We start from the raw sequence: 25,922 nt of genomic DNA, 5'->3' as shown, positions 1-25,922 counted from the left end.
ATTCACGGATTATAAAATTCAACATAGTAAAGATGCCAGTTCTCCACAAACCGATATTCAGTTTAACAGGATCCTATCAAAATTCTAGCAAGATTTTCGGACAAAGACAGGTTACTGAATTTGGCAATAAGGAGTTCATGGTCTGAGCCACAGTCAGCTCCTGGTCTTGTTTTTGCTGACTGTATAGAGCTTCTCTATCTTTGGCTGCAAAGAATATAATCAATCTGATTTCGGTGTTGACCATCTGGTGATGTCCATGTGTAGAGTCTTCTCTTGTGTTGTTGGAAGAGGGTGTTTGTTATGACCAGTGCATTTTCTTGGCAAAACTCTATTAGTCTTTGCCCTGCTTCATTCCGTATTCCAAGGCCAAATTTGCCTGTCACTCCAGGTGTTTCTTGACTTCCTACTTTTGCATTCCAGTCCCCTATAATGAAAAGGACATCTTTTTTGGGTGTTAGTTCTAAAAGGTCTTGTAGGTCTTCATAGAACCGTTCAACTTCCGCTTCTTCAGCGTTACTGGTTGGGGCATAGACTTGGATTACTGTGATATTGAATGGTTTGCCTTGGAAACAAACAGAGATCATTCTGTCGTTTTTGAGATTGCATCCAAGTACTCCATTTCGGACTCTTTTGTTGACCATGATGGCTACTCCATTTCTTCTGAGGGATTCCTGCCCGCAGTAGTAGATATAATGGTCATCTGAGTTAAGTTCACCCATTCCAGTCCATTTCAGTTTGCTGATTCCTAGAATGTCAACATTCATTCTTGCCATCTCGTTTGACCACTTCCAATTTGCCTTGATTCATGGACCTGACATTCCAGGTTCCTATGCAATATTGCTCTTTACAGCATTGGACCTTGCTTCTATCACCAGTCACATCCACAGCTGGGTATTCTTTTCGCTTTGGCTCCATCCCTTCATTCTTTCTGGAGTTATTTCTCCACTGATCTCTAGTAGCATATTGGGCACCTACTGACCTGGGGAGCTTCTCTTTCAGCATCCTATCATTTTGCCTTTTCATACTGTTCATGGGGTTCTCAAGGCAAGAATACTGAAGTGGTTTGCCATTCCATTCTATGAAATCAAATCCAGATGGGTTGGTTACAGACCAAAATGTAAAAAGCAGTAAAAAAAAAAAAAAAAAAAAAAATTTCCTTTATAGGAAAATCATTTCATGACCTCAAGTTAGGACAAGATTTAACAAGTTGCAAAAAAACATTAACCACAAAAAAAAAAAAAAAAAAAACAAAAACACAACCGAAAAAACCCACCTGAAAATTCTGACTACAGTGAAATTAAAAACTTTTTACTAAAAGAATAAAAAAAACAAACAAACCACTAACCCAGAGAAGCCATCTCCAAGTCACAAGTGAGAAAATCTACATGGCCTATAAATATACAAAAAGGGGTTTTACCATCATTATTATCAGAGAATTAAAGAAAAAAATCACAATGGGACTAACAAAATGACTAAATTTAAGAAGACTAACATACTAAGCACTGCACTAAGGATGTTGAGCGAAGAAGCCATGCACTGATGGGAAAGTAAAGTGAAATAACCACTTCTGGAAAAGGAGTGGCCTTCCTGGCAACCTACCAACTCCACCTCTAGGACATATCCTAGAGTAACTATTTCTCAAGCCTTCTTGATCATGAACCACTCTAAGAAATACACTTTTCATTGCAATTCCGTACACACACACACACATAAGACACTAAATAGGCACTGTCAATTTTTTTTCTGTTCTAATTTTTTAATGCTGGTTGCTCCCTGCTAAATTGATTTTATGACCCTTTTTGGAGCAATCCCAGCAGTCTGATCAGTTGTGAGCTAAATTTCTACAGGTATACAAGTACATTCACAGAAGTGTTCATAAACTACACAACACTGACAGTAACCTGTGTGTATTACAGTATGTGTAATTCACATACTAAAATATTATAGAACAAAGGAAATGAATAAACTATAGATATATTCATCAAACTGATGAATATCAGAGAAGTACTGTGAATCAAAAATATCAATACAGCGTTACTCCATTTACAGGAAGTTCAAAACAGCCACAACTAAACAAAATACTGTTTAGAAATAAAACTGAAAAGAACAATACAAAATTCAGTCAAGTGTTTCCTTCTGATGAAGAGAGGAATGCACTGAGAGTCACACAGGAGTCAAAGGTATGGGCAATGTCCTACTTATTAAAGCTTGGTCACTAAATACATAGATACTCACTTGATTATTTTAAGTGGGTTTTTCACCCTCTTACTCTGCAACAAAGATCTTACAATAAAAAGGAAGTTAAAGTAACAGGACTTCCATTGTGGTTCAGTGGTTAAGAATCTGCCTGCCAAATGCAGGGGAGATCCTGCATCTCCCCAGGAATCACAGGTTTGATCCCTGAACCAGGAAGATTCCACATGCCTCAGGGCAACTAAGCCCAAGTATCACAACTACTTAACTCCATGCACCTAGAGCCTGTGCTCCACAACAGGAGAAATCACAGCAACTGCAACTAGAGAAAGCCAATGGGCAGCAATGAAGACCCAGCACAGCCAAATAAATAAATTTTTTTAACACAATAAAAATAAGTTATGATAATCCTACACACACACATGTGAGAAAAGTAAATTAAAATGCATAGTGTTGGTCCAAAGAAATTAGGAATCTCTGTTTGAATATGAATAAAATATCAATCCTTTTATGGCTTATAATGCATAACTATTTGTACAAATGACAAAAGAAATATGTTTTGACATACATATCCATATATCAAAGAAATGGAGTGTGTTTGGGGAAAAATAAAACTAGCACTTTCCCCAAAAGTCAGTTGCCAAAAGCAGTCATCTATCCATAAACATTCAATTGTATGTTGTCAAAGAAGTGAAGATTAAAAAAAAAAAAACTTCTGGAAAGTCTGAAGTAAAAAATGAAACTATAATTTTAAAGACAAAAGGAATAAGATAGGAACTCAGGGGGTTAAAACATACATATACAATAGCAGAAAGTAATGAAATCACACAAAAGATCCAAACATGAGGGAATAGTGTACTGATAGCTGATAATATACATCCTAATCCCATCACGTTGATGCTATTTCATTTTCTCCTACTCTAAAATAACATCAAGATGAAGATATCCACATATACTTATGTATTAACACCCGCAGCTACTTGCTTGAACTATAATCTGAGATACAGTGCTTAACAACATCATCTCTAGAGTGTCCAGGGTTCAAAACTTGGCTTGCCCACTTTTACGTGACCCTGAACAAATCATTAAACCTTTCTGTGCCTTAAGTTGCCTCATCATTAAAAAAAAAACAACTCATTAAAATAGTGCCTATATTGTGTCCTCTTGAGAGGGTGAAAATATTCCTCTACACAAGCACCTGACAGTACCTGACACTATTATTAGAGCTTCACAGTATTTCACACATTAGCAAACTGAAGCTCAGAAGATAAACTTGCCCAGTCATAAATCTAGTCCACTTGACTCCAAAGCCCATGATCTTAACACTACTACTATACCACCTTGATATCTCAGCATCAGATTATGGATTTTTTTCTACTTATCTTTCTTTCCCCAATTATCAAAAATGAGCACATCTGCACTACACTAAAATCAGAGCAAAATTTTTAAAGTTAGAAGACAACAAATACTCTGGGCTTTGGGACTTAAGAGAACAGAAAAGCACTGGCAGCATCTGAGAACAGCATATAGAAAGTAATCATTTGGAGTTATCTATCTATTCACGGCTATGGGAAGATACAGTGCAGAAAGTAAAAAGAGGAGGGGTAGGGACAATACAGATGGGAAAAGAAAATTTTATACCATGTTAGGGCAGCTGTAATTTCTACTTGTCTCTAGAGCTATATATCACCATAAATATCTGAGCCTACTATATACACACACACATACACAGAACCGAATTTTTATTGTTGGGGTCGGGGGAGGGGTGTTTACTCAGCTATATCCTGTGCAGAAATTACATATGTGACAGTGAAAATGCTGTGAACCTGAAAAGAAATCTTTGTTGCACCAACAGTTAAGTAACACTATAGGAAGATGGGAAATAACAATCATATTTGCTTTAGAGGCAATAATCTTGAGATATGGGTTGGGGGGAGAGGAAACTGAACTGAAAGGAGGGAGGTAAAAAGAAGAGAAAAAAGGAGTTCACTCTAACAATGTGTAATATGCTACCTTTTTGTAGAAAACAAAAGAGTCTATATATGTATAAATACGTACATACATAAAGAAACTAAGAAATGAACTTAAAGTCAGTTAACAATAGAGAAAGATAGAAAGCAAAACGGGACAAATAATAGGTTTAGGGGAAAGAATTTTTACTGAATATCTTTTATATATTTCAAGTCATGTCAAATATATCATCTAGACAAAAAATCAGGGCTTAGGTTATGTCAGTGACTAAAGAAGTAGAGAAATTAAATTTAAGATGCCTAGGATACAGTGGCACCCCACTCCAGTACTCTTGCCTGGAAAATCCCATGGACGGAGAAGCCTGGTTGGCTGCAGTCCATGGGGTCGCTAAGAGTCGGACACGACTGAGCGACTTCACTTTCACGCGTTGGAGAAGGCAATGGCAACCCACTCCAGCATTCTTGCCTGGAGAATCCCAGGGATGGGGGAGCCTGGTGGGCTGCCGTCTATGGGGTCGCACAGAGTTGGCCACGATTGAAGCGACTTAGCAGGAGCAGCAGCAGCAGGAGGACATCTAAACACAGATATCCAGAAGGCAACTCCAAATACGGATCTGAAGGCTAGAACTGTCAGGTGCTAAGTGATGCCTAGAGGCATCCGTAGCCATGCATAAATTTACACAGGGTGAGGTAATCAAACAGGCCAGAAAAGTAACCATGTAAACTTAAAATTTTCTTCAAGGAGTAAACAAATAATGCTAAATAGGAATCCAAAAGGTCATGTTTAAAGAGGTAAAAGAAGAAAACAGTTTCTCAGAAGTCATGAATAAAAAAAGTTGCAAAAAAGAGAGACTGGTCAGTTTTAAATGCTGAAGGTAGATTAAGTTTAATGGAAACAAAAAAGAAAGTTTTGGATTTGGCCATGTGAAGCTAAAAGCAAAAAAATCAATAGAGTGACAGACATTTTAGCAGTCAAATGTAATGATCTGAAGAATGACTGGATAGGAGTTTGTGATATTTTACTTATTTATACCTAAAATCTTTTCAGAAAAGGATTTGAGGCAGACTACAAATAAAGTACCTACATTATAACAATAAGAAAACAGAAAAATGAACATTGAAAGCCAGTATGAGGGACATCCCCCTGATTCAGGGAAACTGCTCTTACCCCTGACTCCAACTCCAACTATGTAGTTCTAGTGAGGGTTGTCATTCTTAGTACCCTCCCCACTCCAGCCACAGGGATGGTGGTACATGATCCAAGACAGGCCAATCAGAGTCCTTCCCAGGATTCTTCAAGACAGCCCCTTCTTCTGGTAGAAGGGGCTAGAAGATGAGAGCCAAGAGCTGCCAGCAGTCATGGTTCCAGCCTCATGAAGTAGAGAGTCTGTAGTATGAGAGAATGAAATCAACACGCAGAGAAACAGAGATAAGAGGTGAAGTCCTAAATCCCACAGGACGAGGAGAAGAGAACAAATATACTAATAATCAGATTAACACAACTGATGTAACTAAAGACCAGATTTGGTTCTGGACTTCATAACAGCCAGAACAAAAAGAAAAACAGAATACGTATCATAGAGCTATCAAAAAGGAGGAAATATACCAGATCCTAAAGGTAGACAATTTTTCCTATGCTGTATTATATTTGTTGAACATTGATTTTTAAATAAATAAAGGTCATTGAAAAACAAAACAGACAATGTCCATTATGAGAGTCTTACAGCAAATGCAGATTACATATGCTACTGCTCAAATCAACTTCCCTGGCAGGCCAGTAGTTAAGACTCCCAGCTTCTACTGCAGGGCACCCAGGTTGGATCCCTGGTAGGGAAACTTAAGATTCCCCCATGCCACTCAGTGCAGCCAAAAAAAAGAGAATTAAGTTATATGTTAATCATTAAGTACAACTAACAGGCTATAGTAGGCAGCTGAAACAGAGGTATCAACTAATGGCTTTATTTTTCCAGAAGGCTTACTAGTGCAACAGAAAAGACAAAAAGGTGGAAAACATTTAAAGGAAAACTAAAATCCCATGGGAAGATTCAAAAACAATTGTGAGCTCAGTGGGGGGGGGGGGGGGGCAGTAAAAAGGACAGAAAAAAGATAAAACAAGACCTTGGAAGAAATGGCAAAATACATCATGAGCACAGGCAGTTAATTCCACTTAAAATTTAAAAATACCTCCTCTGCTTCTGAAAACTCAACTGAATGACATAAAAGGGCACAAATCACAAAGAGAAAACAAACATAAAGGGAGACAACAGTTACAAAATCTTGGGAGCTGGAAAGGAGACAAGCAGCAACTGACTTAACAGATCAGAAAAGGATGCTGCTGCTGCTGCTAAGTCACTTCAGTTGTGTCCAACTCTGTGTGACCCCACAGACGGCAGCCCACCAGGCTCCCCCATCCCTGGGATTCTCCAGGCAAGAACACTGGAGTGGGTTGCCATTTCCTTCTCCAATGCATGAAAATGAAAAGTGAAAGCGAAATCGCTCAGTTGTGTCCAACGCTTAACGACCCCCATACACTGCAGCCTACCAGGCTCCTCTGTCCATGGGATTTTCCAGGCAAGAGTGCTGGAGTGGGGTGCCATCGCCTTCTCTGGAAAAGGATGCTGTAGTATGACAACTCCAAAAGCAATGTATCTTAGACCACACAGCAGCAAAAACTAGAGAAACTTGAGGTACCACACATCAGGGGGTAGGGAGTTGCCATGCACAGTGGTGGTGTATGTATCCAAGAGGGATGGGGTCAAGTAAAGCTAAAACTGGGGGGGATGAGATAAAATCTGAGAAAACAATCAACAACACCCCCCCTTTCACCCCTTCTACCTCCCCCCACCTACAAGCACGTGCACACACACACATACAAATGCGCACGCGTGCCAATTCCTTCACTATACAGTACGAGGTAACTCGCTCTCCCTCAGCGTAGAAAACTGCAGAAAGGGTAACAAGACGAGATCTGGACTTAGAGACATCATGCACATCTGAGCAAAGGGGTGTTGAAAATCTAGTTCTAAACTGTGAAATTTCAGCAACCACTGGCTCAGAGTTGTAACCAGGTCTGTGAATCCTGAACAGATGACTGGAGGATTTTCCTCTGAATAAACTAACCAGATGGTGGCATCCCAATAAAAGAACCCAGCCAGATTACCTATAATGAAGCCAAGCAGCCACCAATTTCTGCCACACATACAGAGCTTCCAGTCACCTCAACAGAACTTGTCTTAAATTCAGATGGATGGCTACAAGTCACTAAATTTGTAAGCGAGGTCCCTAACAAGACAGGCCAAAACAAATGGTACAAAGGAACTCTGAGTATAAGTCCTAAGAGCAGAAGAAAACTTCAGAAAACTAAAACAAAACAACCGCCTGATTAACATCCTCATGAAGTTAAGAGGAAATATGTACCCAAGAAACAAAAGCAGATGATAAAAAATAAATATTCAAAAAGCATAAAAGAGCCTTTGGAAATTAAAAGTATAATAAAATTTAGAAACTTAAGTGAAGGGATGCAAGATAAAATAGAAACTGCCTCAGAGAGTAAAACAGAAATAGATAACTTAAACAGCAAGATCAGTTCAAAGGTCCAACATCCAAATAAAGAACAATACAGAAAAAGCAAACAATAACAACAAAACTGAGAACCTATCAGAAATAATTTCAGGGACGTCGCTGGTGGTCCCGTGGTTGAGAATCCACCTTCCAAGGCAGGGGATGCAGATTCGATCCCTGGTCAGAGAACTAGGATTCCATATGCTGTAGGGCAACTAAGCCCAAGCACTGCTAGTAGGAAGCCTGCACGCCACAACCGACTCAGTGCAATCAAAATGTTTTAAAAAGATTTTAAGCAAAAAAAAAAAAAAAATTCTCCCTTAACTAAACTCATGATTCCTAACATGATTTACTAGATTGAAAGGGACACTATGTACCCAGTACAATGAGTGAGGAGCAGCACACTACCATGAGAAATAGCAGAGATAAACTGGATACAGAAAACTAAATCCAGAGAGAACAATCCTATACAAAGGATTAGAATCAGAACTTCATTGGTCTTCTTAATAGAAACACTGACATTGCTAAAAAGCAATGGAGAAGTAGCTTCAAAATATTTAAGGGTAGTTATTTCCAACCAAGAATTCCATACTCAGGCAAACCATCAATCAAGATGGTAAAACTTTTTTCCTTTTTTAGAATTTTAGAATTTATGAAGAATCGAAATGATAGACTACCTGATTCATTAAATAAGTGGAAAATTATATAAGTGCCAACAAAGTATACAAAGATTTAGGAAAATGAAAATACAAGACAATTATTAATCCCAGGAAAAAAGAAAAACTTTAAGATAAGAAAGCAATCATAGTATGCTTTTGACTCAGAAATGAACAAAAAATACTTAGTCATTAAAAACACAAAACTTTGTTTAATACTACTGGGCTAACCAAAATTTGTGATATATTGAAAGACAATATCTAAAACTGATGTCAAGAATAGCTGCTTCTGGACTTCCCTGGTGGGTCAGTGGTTAAGAATCTGTCTTCCAATGCAAGGATACAGGTTCAGTTCCTGCTCCAGGAAGATCCCACACACCCCAGAGCAACTAAGCCTTGTACCACAACTACCGAAGCCTGAGCACCCTAGAGCTTACTTCACAACAAGAGAGGCACTGCAAGGAGAAGCCCAAGCAAGGCAACTAGAGAAAGCCTGTGCTCGGCCATGAAGACACAGTACAGCCAAAATAAAAAATAAAAATTTTTAAGGAACAGCTGCTTCTACATTCCTTGCCAAGAGTCAAGCAGCAAGGTACTGTTTTGATGTGTGTGAAAAAGAATCTTTTAGTACTACTAACAGTGCATTTATCACTTGGATAAACATAAAAATTAAAATCTAAACAAAAAATGGAATAGACACAAAGGGCCCAATGTATCAATGTGCCCCTATGTTTTTTATTTCTCTTACTAGTTATGTTGTTATATTGTTGTCGTTATTTAGTCTCATGTCTGACTCTTTTGTGACTCCATGGACTGTAGCCAGCCGGATTCCCCTGTCCATGAGATTTCCCAGGCAAGAATACTGAAGTGGGTTGCCATCTCCTCCAGGGAATTCTCCTTACCACGGGACTGAACTCAATCCCCTGCGTAGCAGACAGATTCTTTACCACTGATCCACACTAGCTTTGTAGGCAGGTTAGAAAAGGATACAAACAAATGTTAAGCACTTACTTCCTGAGAGCTAGTATGCTAAATCTTTTCTCACAGTTAAAAAAAAAAAAAAAGGAATTCAAGAATAAAGACAGTGGAAATTGGTTATTTGCTATTCTATGTATGGTGGTAAGAACTAAATCTGTTAATTTTTTTAAATCACCTCTTTCAAAGTTACAGGAACTTAAAATGCTATGCTGAATTCAAAAACAAACAGAACAGGGAATTCTCTGGCAATCCAGTGGTTAGGGCTCCACACTTCCACTGCAGGAGGCACAAGTTCCATCTCTGATGGGGAAACCAAGATTTCACAAGCTGAGCAGCACAGCATGGCCAAAAAAAGGGCAAATATGAATCATCAGAAAGAGAAAAAAAATGTTAACAAATATTTAACTTTGAAGGCATTCTATTTAGAGTATATAGGCTAAAAAACTTGAACAAAATAAGAAAAAAGTAAGTGCCATTGAAGATACTCCATCCTGGCTTCCTGCACTCATAAGTCAGAGTAAAGAAGATAAATCTGAAAACAAATTTTTAATTATTTAAGTAAATCTAGAGATACAAATAAAAAATAACTTAAAAGCTTTAAAAAAAAGTCAAAATTAATTGAAGCTGAGGCAGGCAATGAAAATAATCAATTTATTATGTACCTTAGCGGGTTGAGTATGACACCAGCATAGACCCTAGATGTGCTGAACAGTTCTAACCAAGTTTGCTGTATAAGGACAGGAGCTGGTAAGGGCTGATTCTACCAAAGGGGAATCTATGCCAGAAAAAAAGATGTACTAGACCACTAAGACCAGAGAAAGCTAATTTAAGAGGATAACTCAGGTGAGAGGAAAACCACTCTCAACCCTTCCTGTCCTTGTTTCTGCCTGGAACATCTCTTACAGTCATAGTGAATGCCATGCTGTGACTGTGGAACAATCCTAAAAATGAAAACCACGTGTTAAGGTTGAGATAACAGGAAGATAGAAAAAGTCTGATCCCTAAAGATTTCACAGAACGATTCCCTGCAGTCCAGTGGCTAACACTCTGCGCTTCCACTGCAGGGGAGCATGGGTTCCATCCATGGTCAGGGAACAAAGATCCCTCATGATGCAGCCAAAATTAAGTAATTAATTAATTAAAGATTTCAGAGAGCTGTCACAAAGCTTTAAAATGCCTTTCTGAATACTTTTAAATAGGAAATTTGAAAATTGCTAATTTGCAGACCACTGTAATCTGGTCTTTGTTACTAGCACCAAAAACAATTCTTAACAAAGCAAATGCAAAAACTCCCCTCAGGGACACCTTCATAAACCCAGGTTATTAGCAGAAGAGGGATCACAAGGAAGACAACTCTTAAAGATTAGCTCACCGTCAAAAATTACAAAGTTTATGAGGACATCTACCACCACAGTTAAAAAACAAAACAAATGAAAGAATTCCAGAATCTGTGAGTTTTAAAATAAGTATGCTTTAAATGTTCAAACAAGTAAAATAAATATAAATGTTAAGACAATAATAGCAAGATATTATGAAAAAAAGGCTAATTAAAAATATAAAACAAATAAGAAATTCTAGTTATGATTTACTCAGAAAAGAAATTCATTGACTGGATTAACAGTAAGTTTGAACACAGAGCTAAAAAGATTATCTATAACAAAGAGGTAATAGAGAAATTGTAAAAGAGAAATTAAAAGACCCGAAGAAAAGGGTGAGAATGCCAATTAAACACCTAAGTAACAGTTTCTGGAGAACAAAATATAATGAGAAGATGATATATTTGAAAAGATAAGAACAGAGTATTTTCCAAAATGGATGAGAGCAAATCAAGTCTCAAGCAGGATAAACAGTCAACAGATTCCTTATTAGCACAAATAGGTACCAGAAGACAAACTAAAGTCTTTAGTTATAGGAAAACAACTATCATCCCAGATTTCAAACTAGCATACAAGAGAGCAAAATAATGGCACTCTTAGACATAAAAAGACTAATGGATCTTACTCCTTACTAGCCACCAACCATGAAAATACCACCGAAAACTTTCAAAAAGAAAATGACACAAAGAGCAGCAATAGGAATAAAAAACAGAGTGGGGCAAAAACATCAGTAATGTTAAGTCCAAATTACAAATGATTATTCAAAAAAAAAAAGAAAAACTACCACTGGAAGATTAAAAATAAGATGGAATTAAAATGTAAACAACAATAAAATAAGATTTTTGCCAGCAAGAAAGAGGAATACAAGGTGTCCTAAGGTCCCTTGCTTTGTTCAAAAGGAGTACAAAGATAAAATCTTGGACTCAGAGAAAAAATAGAAAGTAGGCACATTAAAATTTTAAAAGCAATTATTAAAAAAAAAAAAAAAGGACTAGAATATAAAACCTCCAAATCCGTCCAGATTTTTTTTTTAAAAAAGGAATAAAGAACACTCAATCACTCCATATGAAGGGGAAAAGAGGGGAAAAAAAGCAGAGTAAATAGGTAACACAAAATGAAAACTTAAGAAATAAGTCCAAATATATCAGAGATTATAATAAATGTAAACAAACAAACAACAACTTGCATACTGGACTTCCCCTGTGGCCCAGCGGCTAAGAGTCCCACTCACAAGGCAGTGGACTCAGGTTCGATCTCTGGTCTGGGAAGATTCCAGATGCCTCAAGCCAACTAAACCCGTAAGCCACAACTGTGCTCTAGTGCCTGCCAGCCACAACTACCGAGCCCACACCCTGAAGGGCAAGCACCCCAGAGCCCATGCTGTGCAACAAGAGAAGCCACCTCAATGAGAAGCCTGGGCCCTGTAGCTCATAGCAGCCCCCATCACCGCTGGAGAAAGCCCGAGGAGCAGCAACAAAGACACAATGCAGCCAAAAATAAATGAATTTTAACAACTTTCATGATAATATTCTTAGATAATATTAAAAAAAAAAAACAAGCTTCACTATATTCACAAGGATGTTCACTGAAACACTGTTTGTGGTTGTGAAAAATTGGAAAAATTACGACAATCGATAAAGGAATTAAATTACAGTACATTCTATGACAGAATACTAAACAGCAGATAAAAAGAATGAACTAGATGAGTTTCTATGGTGCAGCAATCTCACAAGTAGCTGTATCACAGAACACATATATAACGTGATAACATTCCTGTACAATATACTACTAGGTGGTGTTTATGGATATATACACGTAGTAACAAGGATTAAAACATATATGATGGCTCTACATATATAATGAAATATTACTCAGTCTTAAAAATAAGAAGGAGACCTTGCCATCTGCGACAACAACAGATGAACCTTGAAGGCATTATGCTAAATGAACCAAGTCAGACAGAGAAAAACAAATACTATATGGTTGGACTTAAATATGGAATCCAAAAAAACAAACTCAGAACAGACTGGTAGCTGCCGGAGGCAGTGAGTGGTGGTTGGGGGAAACGGGTGAAGGTGGTCAAAAGGCACAGACTTCCAGTTATAAATAAGTCCTGGGGATGTAGTGTACAGCATGGTGCCTGTAGTTAATAATTCTGTATTGTGTATTTGAAAGCTAAGAGTATATATTAAAAGTTCTCAAAGAAAAAAATTACAACTATGTGAGGGGACGGATGTTTACTGTAGTAATCATTTTGCAACATATATCAAATCATTATGTTGTATACCATTAACATTCCAATGTTACATATAAGTATAGCTCAATAAAACTGGCAAGAAAAATAGAGACTGACCCCACAGACACTAAAAGGGTAATGGCTGACTCAGACTGGAGAAAATACAAAAAGTATTTCAACTCAATTTTTTAATTTATTGTTCTTTTTAAGCAGAAGGGAAGATCTGAAGCAAATATGAAGAATGGACATTTGTTCATTCTGGGTAGCGAACACACAGATATGCATTTTATGTTATAGTTTGCTCAGAACTATTTATGACAATCAAATGTATATTAACAATTTGTAGAACTCAACATAAATATATAATTAGTGTGGTTAAGTATGTTTCACATGCTTTTACAGATTTATAGTGATTTATGTGCATTACATATATTCAGGAAGAAAAAAACTTAAAAGTCAAAGTATAATCCTAGCTCAATCCCTAAAACCCTATTCATATCCCATCCACCAGTTCTCCCTAACAATGTAAAAAAGCTAGGAGGAACTGCAATAGAGAGAGAGCAAAAAGAGAAAGTTACAGCTCAGTTCCTGGAGAAAAGGAATCATCTTTCATTTACAGCCAGAAGAGCAAGACCTAAATAATGCAAATCTTTAATGGGCTTTTGGCCATTTTATTTTTCTGTACAATCCACTTTCAATGAGTCTTCCAAGTAATATTTAAAAATCTAAAATATCCTCTCTTTGTATCTTATTAACACTGTACAAGTAGGTAAAATTTCTAATAAATCTCTTCAGCCAATCTCTTCAGTGATACATAAGAACACCTAACACATTAAATATAAAAAGTCATCAATGAATGTTTTAACCTCTAAGCACTACAATTGCAGTTAATAAACAAGGAAATCCAATCAAAGTATTTATTCACTTGAGGTGAAATAAGCAATTCAAGTGTTTTTTTCAGAACAATGAATGCCTATCTAACAAAGAGCTTCCCTTAAAAACCAACCAAACTTTTCCTCAGTCACCATCTATTTTTATTTTCCTCTTTACTTTTTCAACATTTATTCTAACCCTGCAATCCCTACTATTTTCGACATCCTGTAACAAGGGTTCTGTCCAAAGCAGGGAACTACAATTGCTGTCTCAAGAACTTTTCGGACTTCAGCATCCCCGGCACCAATGTACACTATCAACTACTCTAAAAAACAACTGCTCGTGTTGCTACTGGAACCTACAGTTTCTCCTTTCCTGACAGTTCATTAGTCATCCTTAGTAACTTGTTCTTACTCTCCCAAATGTGAACATTCACCATAGTTCTGCCTTCACTCTTCTTTACCAGAGTAAACGTTGTCACTTAGTTCCCAATCTTCCTGCTATGCAGCTCCAACCCTAACTTGTCTTCATTACCTAAATTTCCTAATGTTGTTCCTAGGGTTAGGGTTGTCTTCATAACCCTAAATTTCCAATGAAACATCCTAGCAGCATCAATACCAACATGCCCCAAACAGAACTTTCTTTAGTCTTCAAACTTCCTCTCCATCCTCTATTACTAACAGTATCACTACCCCAGAGTGCTCAACCATGACATCTCAGAATCATCTCTGATTATTCCCTTTCCTTCACCCCACTTCCATTTCTGTCATTTCCTCCTCCAAAATGCTCCCTCCCTTCCTTTCTACTCTCAAATTTTTATATAACAGCAACCTAAGTCTTTCAGTTTCTAACCTCCTCTTTCAAAGCCATTCTATATACAACTAAGCTATTTGAGTAAAAATACTGCTTTACAGTTCTGGCTTTTCACTCCTCAGTGTCTATGACCTTGTAATTCCCCCTTCTCTGAAAAGCAAGCTATCCCAAATCCACAGAGATTTCCCTGTGTCTGACCAACTCACCTCTACTCTCTGCTGCTAAGTTGCTTCAGTCGTGTCCAACTCTGTCCGACCCCATAGATGGCAGCCCACCAGGCTCCCCCGTCCCTGGGATTCTCCAGGCAAGAACACTGGAGTGGGTTGCCTTTTCCTTCTCCAGTGCATGAAAGTGAAAAGTGAAAGTGAAGTCGCGCAGTTGTGTCTGTCTCCTAGCAACCTCATGGACTGTAGCCTACCAGGCTCCTCCGTCCATGGGATTTTCCAGGCAAGAGTACTGGAGTGGGGTGCCATTGCCTTCTCTGCCTCTACTCTCTAGCTATGGCTAACTAACTCATCCAGAACTAGAAAAGCCAAAACAGAGTTTTTCCCCATCAAAGGAACATGAGATTCGGACTGAAATTCAGTCTCTTGAGACAGGACTGAAGTATGGCCATCATTCACCACTGGAGGCAACAATACAACATACTATGGTTGAGAGTTTGATCACAGCCCAGACTCCAAGTAGGTATGTATTTCTCTCAAAACTACTAGGTCTTTATCTGTGAAATGAGAAAAACAAACGGTATCTACCTCATATATTTGACAGGATAATTAAAGAAGATAATTGATATAGAACATTCAGCACAGTATCTGACAGTAAACAATAAAAAAAAGTTAGTTACTGACAGAGTAACTAGCAGAGAAAATCTGTAGAAAGGAAAAGAATTAAGCAGATACACAGAGAAAACCAGAAATAACATTAAGACTAATTCAATTCCCATTCTAACTCATGGATTTATTTTCAGGCTAGGTTTCTTGCCTACTATATCCTTTTAACAAGAGGATGCATATAAGTATATATATTAATACATATTTAACTATATACATATATAAAACTATGACCTTATAACCCTACCTTTTATAACTGTACACTACAGGAAATCAGAAAAGACTGAGCCTGTTCTTTAATTAATGACCCCCACATCCTGCCAAATAAAGCTTAAACAATACAAGTCTTTCAATGTACCTTTTAAGATATACCTTATTCACCTGGATATCCTGACCATGACCTCAGAGAGGAAAAAGGCATAGAAACAGGCAAGAAGTGGTATTTGAGGCAAATAATCCTGCCATTTCACCACTCCCATTCACCTCTTTATCCTCCCTCTCTTGATACCCACTTTCCTATTTTCTCATCTTTCTCTGGCCATGAAACTACTGTCATGCCATGGAAGAGCCTTACCTTACTGTCATGTTTACTAACAAAGTAAAGCATAGCTTCCTTTGTGTGGTGATCCATCAACCCCAAACCATAAAATGTTACACAGGGTCGGGGGGGGGGGGGGTGGGTGGGTAAATCTACACATAAATTAAGTCCAGAAATTTTTACAATTAATTTCTTCCTCCACTTGCTAATTTCCATTTCTGTAATGTTAGAATGACTATAACTCTGCTACCGTGCATTCTCACACACAAACACAACATATCAACAGACTAGTGCTCTGATTTCACAATCCTATATAGGCTACTCAGCCATTATTTCTGCTGATCGAAAACTGCCCAGGCAAAACTAAAAATCTCCATTCTTGCTCTCCATGTAGGTAGAGAGGTTGAAATATTTGTTTTCTAACTTCTGTCAAATTCTCTAGTCAACACCAAGAGGAAGAAACTACCACACTGCAAATGGTAATACTTTCATATGATTAATGAAGATAAAATTTATTCTTCCCTCATGTTTCTAGAAGTTCAACTGGAAAAATGCTTTTGGCCACAAAGAATAAACATTTCTCTCTCATTCTTACAGAAGGTTTACAGAAGTGTTCAGAAAGAAGGTTAGCCAGCCAAGTTAAAAAAAAAGGAAGATTTTTATGCTGCTTTGCCAAAGGGCCTGAATATCTGAAAATACTGAAAATACATCTTTTATTACAGATGTAATAAAAAGAAATATGAACCACTAAATACTAATGGTTTTTTTTTTACTCCTTAAACAGAACCTAGCAGAATTATCTCAGTATAACTTACGTATGTCCTATTGCCATTATGTTCCAACCATGATTAGCCAATTTAACCAGTAGGCAGGGCCAATAAAGCCAAAATACAACTTTCTTTTTTATCCTTTCTAAGTATCCATCAATATGCAGTTCAATTTGTTTTTCAGATCTTATAAAACCAGTTTAAAAGTGCAAGTCAATATTTGGTCCAAATTCAATATTTGAACAAGACTGAAAACCCTTCAAACTGAAACCTGAGTATGTAGCATCCTAAGCTACTCACTGAAGTATTTTAAAGTTTTTGATAAACAGTCCTTACCACTCTGGCTGCTCTCTCCTGAGATTCACATTTCCTGCAAAACCATGGTCCTGTGGGTACTTGAACAATGCCATAGCAAGCTGTTGGAAAACAGAATGTTTGAAAATAAGTTAAAGGTTGAATAACTATGGAAAATCAAATATTGTATCAAAGCCCTATTAAATACCTCTAAAACCATTTACGTAAACTGCTTTGTAAAAAACTAAAACATGTTATACTTATGTTTATCATTTATCACCAAGTTACAAGTATGACATTTTAAATATTAGAAAGGTAATCTTTGGCTATTTCATTTCAAAAGAATAAACATCACAAATCTTATTCTTTTACAATAAAAATATTAGATAAAATTTAACACGTTTTTACATAAACTTATTATTCATTCCTATAATGATATATGAATATTCACTAATTCAAATTCATTAATTCATTCCTATATCCTAAAGTTTAAATATTAAGCATTTGAATACACGAAAATAAAAATTATTTTCAAATCACCGTTCAAAATAAACAAGCTATGGCAGGAAATGAAATGAAATGTAATGTTAAAAGTGAAATGCTTCTATTTAAATAAAATGTCCAGAATAGACATTTGCCTGTCTATACAGAAGGTAGATTAGTGGTTGTCTACAACTGGGGGAGCTGGGGAGAAATGAGTAACTGTTAATGGCTCCAACGTTTCTTATTAGGGTGATGAAAACTTTCTATAAAACTGCAGTAACAAATCCAAAACTGTGACTATACTGAACACCATTGAATTGTACATTCTAAGTGGGTTAACTCCATGGTATGTGAATTATATCTCAATAAAGTCATAAAAAAACAAACTCCAGGTTTATTTCTAATGTATAATCTTAATTTTTCAACAAGTGATATGAATACATATCACATATCTAAATCACAGTCTAGTTACTTTTAAAATTGTTTCCATATTAACATTTACTTAACTCAAAGTTTAAAACTTGCCAAAAACCTAAAGACATTAACAATCCAATTGACATTTTCTCAAATGAACTTGGTCACAGGAAACATGGAAATACATCAAATATTGGAAGGCATTTAAAGAATATAAAATCAACACAGATTTCTAAAACTCCAAAAGCTAAACTTTGAACCCCTATTAAAAGTGGTAGTTATTCATTTGTGTCCAACTCTTTGTGACCACATAGAATTGTAGCCAGCCATGATCCTCTGTCCACAGAATTCTCCAGGCAAGAATACTGGAGTGGGTTGCCGTTCCCTTCTCCAAGGGATCTTCCCCACTCAAGGATCAAACCCGGGTTATTCTGCATTGCAGGCAGATTCTTTGCCGTGAGAGTACCAGGGAAGTCCCAACCCCTTTTAAAAGGTATGAGTAAAAATATTCTATCAACCAAGTAACTGGCGGTCCAGTAGTTAAGACTATGCCTTTTAATGCAGAGGATGGGAGTTCGATCCCTGATCAGGGAGCTAAGATCCTACGTGTCTCCTAGCCAAAAAATCAAATCATAAAATAGAAGCAGTATTATAACAAATCCAGTAAAGACTTTAAAAATGGTCCACATCAAAAAAATCTTACTAAAAAAAATAATACAGCGTTAGTGCCCAAAAAACTTGTATTTTAATTCAGAAACAGAGAAAGTTAGTTTTCAGTCGTAAATGAACATTTTCTAAATTGGGAGATGAGACTACTTAGCATCATTTATCACCCAAATTCATAAGAAACACCTTCACAAGTACCAATGAACACTACAATAGAATATACCAGGTTCTCAGACCTTCAAATCAGTAGTTTCAATTCACATTGTTTTCACTCCTTAGAAAAGTGAGGTGTGCAACTGGGCTTCCTTGAAAGAACTGGGAATAAGTGCATCCTCAGGCTAGGTTGTTTACTACCTCCTAAATCTCCTTTCCAGTTCTGAGATCCCATTCTATGAAGACTGCAGTTTAGTCCGTCAGGCTCAGTCAGGCTCAGGCTTTCTCTCGTTGACTAGCGTCCAATACACTACTAAACAACATCTGCATCACTCAATGCAAGATTCAAAAACGGGAAGGGGCGCAGGATGGTGCCTAACAAGAGGAGGACAAGAACCACCAAAAAATTACCTAGGTTTTTTCCAACCTCAATTCCTTACCACCTGAAATGGAAAAAACCAGAAACTTCCATGGCCAGAAAGCTACCTTGACCTTTTTCTACAATCCGAAACTCACCGAAGGGTAACACCCCCAAATAATACTAAGATGCTCCCCAAGTTCCTGGCGGCACCGCCACCTCTTCTCCTCTCCGGTCACTTAAGCTGCGGAAGCGGCCCGAGGCAGCCATTCCGACAAGCCTCAGCCTCCACCCCGGGCAGCTCAGCGCAGCTCGGCTCAGCCGCTCCCGGGAGCCGCACGACTGCGGCGACCGCCGCCTTCCGCCTCTTCTCTGCGGGAAGCGCCAGTCCGCAGCGGCGGCGGCAGGGTCTGGGCCAGAAACCCTCGGGTGCGCAGCAGCCGGCGTCCTCCCCCCACGCCTCGCCCCAAATCTAGGGCCGCCGGGCAGCCCCCGACCCGCCCCAGCGCCGCGCGCCCGAGCCAGACTCCATGGCACAGGAAGTCTCCAGACACTGCGGCAGACTGAGCGGCGGGAGGGGGCGGGGGCTCCACGCTTCCCAACCCGCACCCACCGCAGCGGGGCGCGCGCCCGGCCCCCCGCACCCCTTCGCCGCCGACCCCCGCCTCCCGGAGTCCGCAGAACCGCGGCTCCGGGCGCAGGCGGCGGCAGAGTGACACTTGAGAGAATGAGCGCAGGATCACATGACAGTGCAGGCCACACGCACTTTCTCCCACATGCACAGCCCACACCCCCTCCGCCCGGCCGCGGACCCTTAGAGTCAACCCTCGGCCGCGGAACGGGGCGGGGCGGGGCGGGGGGAGGGGCGGGAGGGGAACTGGCAGTTGCTGCCAAGGTGGGGGAAGCGGTGACGGTTGGGAGAGGCCGGGTTCGGCCCGGAGGGCGGTTGGGTGTTTACCTTGATGCACCGCGACGCTGCAGCCGTGCCCGTCGCAATAAACCAGCGGGTTCTCGGCCCAGCCTCTCTCGTCTGAGCAAACGCAACAGCCTCCAATCATCTCCTTCATACTATGGGAGACCTCGTCCTCCAGTGACACGGGCCGGTCGCTAGAGACCATCTAAGAGGGAGTTGGGGCGGACCATTAAAAAACACATGCAAGCCAATGAGTGCTTCCCCCCCTGTACAGCCCACCGCGCCCCCGCTTCCTTCCCCGCGCCCCGGCCCCCCGCCCGCCGCTCGGCCGCTCGCTCACTCGGGCTTTGCCGCTCAGTCACTCACGTTCCGCACAGGAGTCAGGAGCCATGTCCTTGCTGACTCCCCCCACCTCCCCTCCACCGCCTCCTCCGCCTCCTCCTCCTCGTCGTCTTCCCTCCCCACCTCCACCCGGCCGCTAACGCTGGAGCCCGGAGAGGGCACACATAATCAAGCAGGCCTCCGCACAGGCGCACTGGGGGGGGCTCCCGCTGGGCCAAGGGCAGCGAGGGAGGGGAAGGGGGTTGCGCTTCCTCCTCCGAGCGTCACTCAGCGTGCGCGCCCGCCCGGCGGCCGGCGTGAGAGAGCAGGCCCGGGAGAGGCGAGGCCTGCGTGCGCGCCGCCGCGCCCGACCGGCAGCCCAGGCCGCCCTCCCGGCCCTTCCCCTCTCCCGCGCCTGCCTCATCCGCCGAGGTGTGCTGCGCGGGGGCGGGGTCGAGCGGAGCCGGCGGCGCGCCGAGGCCGGAACACGCCAACTGGAGGGCGCGGGGGCGCGCACGCGGGGGCGGGGACGTTAGGGGCGTTCTTCTGCAGCGCCGGCCGCGCGGGTTGCGTGTGCACGTCGCGAAGAGGCCTCTTTGGGAGGGAGGGTAAAAAGGGAAGATGCAGAGAGACGAGAGGGAGGGCGGGTTTTGTTAGAGTAGCTGGAAGGGACTCCCTGGAGGCATCTGAGGACCAACATACCAGCCTTTGCCTCAGAAACTGGCCCGAGGGTAACAAGGGTTGGGCAAGTCAGTCGCCTTTCCAGAAGGGTGCAGTGAAGCATGGCTTCCTGCAGTTGGCCGCACGAACTTCACTGTATTGCCGCAGCCTTTCCACCCATTAAATTCACATCCTGGGCTCTACCCAAAGTTCACGCAGTGAAAGTGCCACCAAGTCTGCCGCCCATTTACACACCACATTGGCCCCAGTGACAACTGAAAATGCATCGCAGACAAGATCAAAAGCCTAAGTTAGGGTTGTACCTGATGAGGAAACAACACCTGTAGTACCTATCCTCAGCTTGCAGTGTAGGAGTACAAATGGTTGTTAATCAAACAGTAACAATATAATGTGAGGATATGGAAAATGCAGTTTGAAGGAACCCAAGTTCTAGTCAGTCACCAAATGATGGCTAACACCACAGGACAGTGGAGTTCTTTCGATTGAGAATTTCTCTGATCTGGCTCTGTACTTCAAATTTACTCTTGCAAATTTGTCACTTTTATTAAGGTCACTTAAGTGGCAGAAAGATGGGGGCTTACTGCTCACAAACAAATAGAAAATGGATCAGGCCTACCTGAATAGATTAATTAGCTGGATATTGCGCAGTTTTGGGCTGTGAGATCTCCCAACTGTTGCCCTACCCTCTTATGTATCCTGTTAGCCCAATATTGATTTTAGGCAACAACAAAAAAGTGCCTAATTATAAGTTTAGCACGAAATAGGAATATAGATTGTTTAAATGACAACCATAGTTAGAAGGCAAATTCATGACTTTGATGAATACCTTCGAGGTAACAAAATAACTGTTTATCAAGTGTTGGCAGTATCATGTGAGGACCTAGAAATGCAGTTTCATAAATGCTAAAAAATGAAGGAACCCAAGTTCTCCTAGTCAGCAAAAGATAATGGTTTAAGCTCTAAAAGCATTCCAAGTGTTCTCATGGAGAAAAGAAAAATGGTGGCATGGCTGCTATTTCCATTTGAAATTAATCGCTAGCAATCTGTTTAAGAATTATAATAGCTGTAATACAGTGCAAGCATATATTAGCAAATATATTCAAACACCCTCAAAGCTAAGTGAGATAGCTACAGTAATGCAAAACTTTAAAAATATACACTGAAAAGACAAAAAATGAGAATTCAGTTAGTTATATTAGTGCATTTTTAAAAGGTGATTACAAGATTATATAATAAGATACATCTTTTGGAGCTTATGGTAATAATAGATTTCTGACCATATAAGAATGATGTTCTTAAAATGCCATTGATATTTTTAAAACTAAAATCACTTTCAAACCAATCTATACTGTTTCGTGTATCTCTATCATATATCTTATTTTTACCCCTTTTTAAAGGAAACCAGTCCAACATCCAATTCCTGCTCAGATTCAGACTCCTAATGAAGAGTAATTTTTAGTTAAAATCAATTTGAAACTTCCCTTTCTGAAGACTGCAGTCAAACCTTAATGCAATAAATTATTTAAAAATACATTCATTTTATTTTGAATGCATTGGAGCTCAGTTCTTGTGATGGGATTAATGTATATATAAAGAATGATAGGTATTTTACTCTATTCTATAACACTTAAAGATATGCAGGTAAACACTTGCCATTTTCAAAACAAAATTAAAAAAAAATCATTTGTAACATTTTTGAAATTTAGATAAATAGAGAAAATACACTATTTCTTAAGAACAGGCCTTTATATAAATAGTAGCATCTAAAGCAGAAATTTTACTAAAGATGTACATATAAATGTTCACAAAATGTAAATCAAATTATTTAAAACCAATATTTAACATTAAATGTTGGGTTATGGAAATTGTAAGAAAAAACAGAGTATAAATAGTTTATTCTAATTTTAACTCATGTACCAGATATAGAACTTTTTATGTTATACATCAGAAGTATAATATTTAATATACTTCTATAAAATATTAGGTGACAAGGAAGAATAACAGACATTACAAAGTAGTTCAGAGATACAGTTAATTATTAATTCAGCAAGTATTTATTGAACATTTACTGTGAGCCAGGGAACATTTACTAGATACAGGAAATATAGCAGTGAGCAAGTTATATTTGTCCTTTGTGTGAGATACATATGCATGTGTTTGGTTGAATATGCTAGTTCTCATACCTCAGAATGGATAAAACTTATAGTTAAATTGCCAGAATTGCTAAAATTCAAGTAAGTTTCTAGAAAAACATGGTAATTGTAAAAATATAAAAAGTTCCCAAGATTTATAAAATAACTTCACAGAAAACTACAATTTCAATCTTAAAATAGTTATCTTTTAAATCTGATTTCATGTTCTCAAAATATCCTTTGAAAATATATATCCAGTACCTGTAGAATAAAACAAAAGCCTGTGGTCCCAGTACACTTCTTCACATAACAGCAACAAACTCAGTATTGGCTAATCTATTTCTCTGAACTAATCATCTGAGGCAAACCACAAAAAACTCAAGTAAAGTATTTTATGATGTAACCTCTAACCCTACTATAATGGGAAACTACATTTTCTTCCCATATGGGTAATATATCTTCTTATAATTTTCTTTATTCCTCAACCTAGTCACCAAATTTTTGGATTTGCTTTTCCATAATCATTTACATTAGTAGATACTTATGAACGAAATATTTAAAACCAAATTTGGTTCCTGGATTAGCACTGCTTATATGTATCTCCTTTTTAAAGTTTTATTTGCCTTGTTATTTTCCTCATGTTTAGTCTATTATATCTATTGTTGAAGCATATTTCTTTAATGAGATATAGAAATTGAAGTATATTTCTATAATGTTAAGACTAAATGCACTTCTCTTAACTTGGATTCTTAACTTCCATAAAGTGTTTAAAATTCAGTATTGACTTTGATACTAAGGTTTTTAAACAAAAAGCAATTATAAGAACTCATTCATCTACTAAACCTCACCAGAAACTGTAATTTTCTTTCTAAATAAACTAGTTGGAAAAAGCAATAAGGCAATTTCTTATGATTTACACAAATTTTAAAATATACCCTCTTTTAAAAGAATCAATGAATAAAATTTTGTTTTGCTCATTGGTACCCAAAATTTAATACTTTACATAAAAAGTTTATGAATCAAATATTTATGTAAGTATGATTAAAATGTTGAGGTATTTCTGATACTAGTTTTGTTATTTATCTCACAATAAGTGAGCATTGTATCTTAATAGGTACAAACCCACACATGGCACCTGTATCATGGACTACTATCAGAAATTTCATTAAAAGATATTCATTCCAATTATGTTTTAAATTGATAGTCCATTAATGGCTTTTGAAAAATTTCACTTAATGAAGCATATTAATTAATCTTACTAGGTGATTTTTTTAAATTCAGCATACCACCCTAGCGAGGAGTGTCTTGTACGCACATAGTAGGCCTACAATAAGTATTTATTTAATGCACAATATTGGTGTTTATAAGCCAACTGTAGTCTGAGCTTTATTCTTCAGAGCAAAACAAGGCTTTGTTTTCTATATGCAACTGAACTAAAATTTCTAAGTAATGAGAAATGATTAAGAAATTTTCAGATAAGTTGGTTTATTTAAAGGTTTTCAATAGTTGAAATTCATACAGGTGAAGAGTTTTTATTTACCCGGTAACTTAGAATTGTCTGTATTTAAACAGTCCTCAAATGTTAGCCACCTCTCCATGTAAAAGTCATCATTTTCTTACAAAACAGACCCTAACTTAGAATCAGTCATAATTAATATTACTGTTAGATACACTTAATTATTTAAAAATTTAGTTAGGTAATTCTGAAATTTAAATTGCATGTAATCTAAATTTTAAAATCTTTCTAAGAATCAAGGCCTAATATTTACTTTAAAGGGTTTAGTGTGATTAATCTTGTGTTTGGCCTCAGAGCTACTCCTTTGCTGTAAAACTGATATGCATTGGCTGTATTTACATTTTTGGGTAAAACACCGTGTAATTACCAACAGAAAAATATATCTAAAGGATGCCTTTAGATCTGCTAGGCATTACATAAACCTCAATAACATTTTTAGAATTGCGCTATTTTTTTCCATGATGCAATAATACTTAAAGGTGTTACACTTTTGACTTTTCAGAGTATCATCAATATAACCTAAGGGCAGGAGTGTGAGGTCCATGTTCCCATTTTTTAACTGACACTGAAGATTTGCATTTCTGTTATAATTAAAGTGTGATTAAAGTGACATATTTAAGTGTCTGTTTATAGGATACAATAAGGTTATCTGAGTGAAAAGATTCTGGACATAGAAAAGAGGAAAATCAGTTTCTGAAGTGGAATAGAACCTTGCAAGAAATGAAACATATCTGGGACTTAAAGAAAAAGGAGAATCAGAAATTAAACTGAATTTCTAAATACTCTTTGGACCAAAGATTACTTTTTAAGATTTAAATGTTTTCCTCTCTGAAAGGGGCCACTGCTTACCAAATCCAGAAACAAGCCCAAGAATATGTTAATTAACTGCATTGTGTCCCAGAAAGAAAGAGGTTGACAAATTCATTTTTTTATTCCTTCAATCAAGAAAATGTTTGCCTAGTACATCTTAGATTTTTTTAATCTATAATGTGTATATTTACCTCTTGAAATTGTACAGTAACAGTGCCAAAGACCACCATGGCCCCATAGGGTGAATCTTATGAAGCTTAACATTCCTGGCGAATTAAACACAAGCCTCCGATCACTTTTTGTCAGTCTTTACTGTGACACGTAAGAGCCAAACTGTAGGTAATTTTTATATGGTGGCAATTTATCCTAATTAAAAAAGCAATGATCTTG

At 38.4% G+C, this 25,922-nt stretch overlaps 1 protein-coding gene across 8 annotated transcripts in view; it reads right to left on the bottom strand.

The window, feature by feature from the left end:
* Nucleotides 1–20,501, bottom strand: part of MLLT10 (MLLT10 histone lysine methyltransferase DOT1L cofactor) — a 207,895-nt gene extending 187,394 nt beyond the window's left edge. For all 8 annotated transcript variants that reach the window (XR_009740239.1, XR_009740240.1, XM_061435970.1 and 5 more), the window contains exons 1-3: nucleotides 20,413–20,501; nucleotides 20,118–20,277; nucleotides 17,128–17,207 (exon numbers count right to left, since the gene is read on the bottom strand). Coding sequence is in view for 6 of the 8 variants with exons in the window: in XM_061435970.1 (XP_061291954.1) it covers nucleotides 17,128–17,207; nucleotides 20,118–20,277 (240 nt within the window). In the remaining 2 variants the exon portion in view is untranslated. The remainder of the gene's footprint in view (nucleotides 1–17,127; nucleotides 17,208–20,117; nucleotides 20,278–20,412) is intronic.
* Nucleotides 20,502–25,922: the final 5,421 nt, after the last annotated feature.

The sequence above is a fragment of the Bos javanicus genome, chromosome 13, assembly GCF_032452875.1.
Source record: "Bos javanicus breed banteng chromosome 13, ARS-OSU_banteng_1.0, whole genome shotgun sequence".
NCBI classification, from domain to species: Eukaryota; Metazoa; Chordata; class Mammalia; order Artiodactyla; family Bovidae; genus Bos; species Bos javanicus.
The sequence above is the reverse complement of the archived record's forward strand: the minus strand, read 5'-3'. Positions and strand labels throughout refer to the sequence as shown.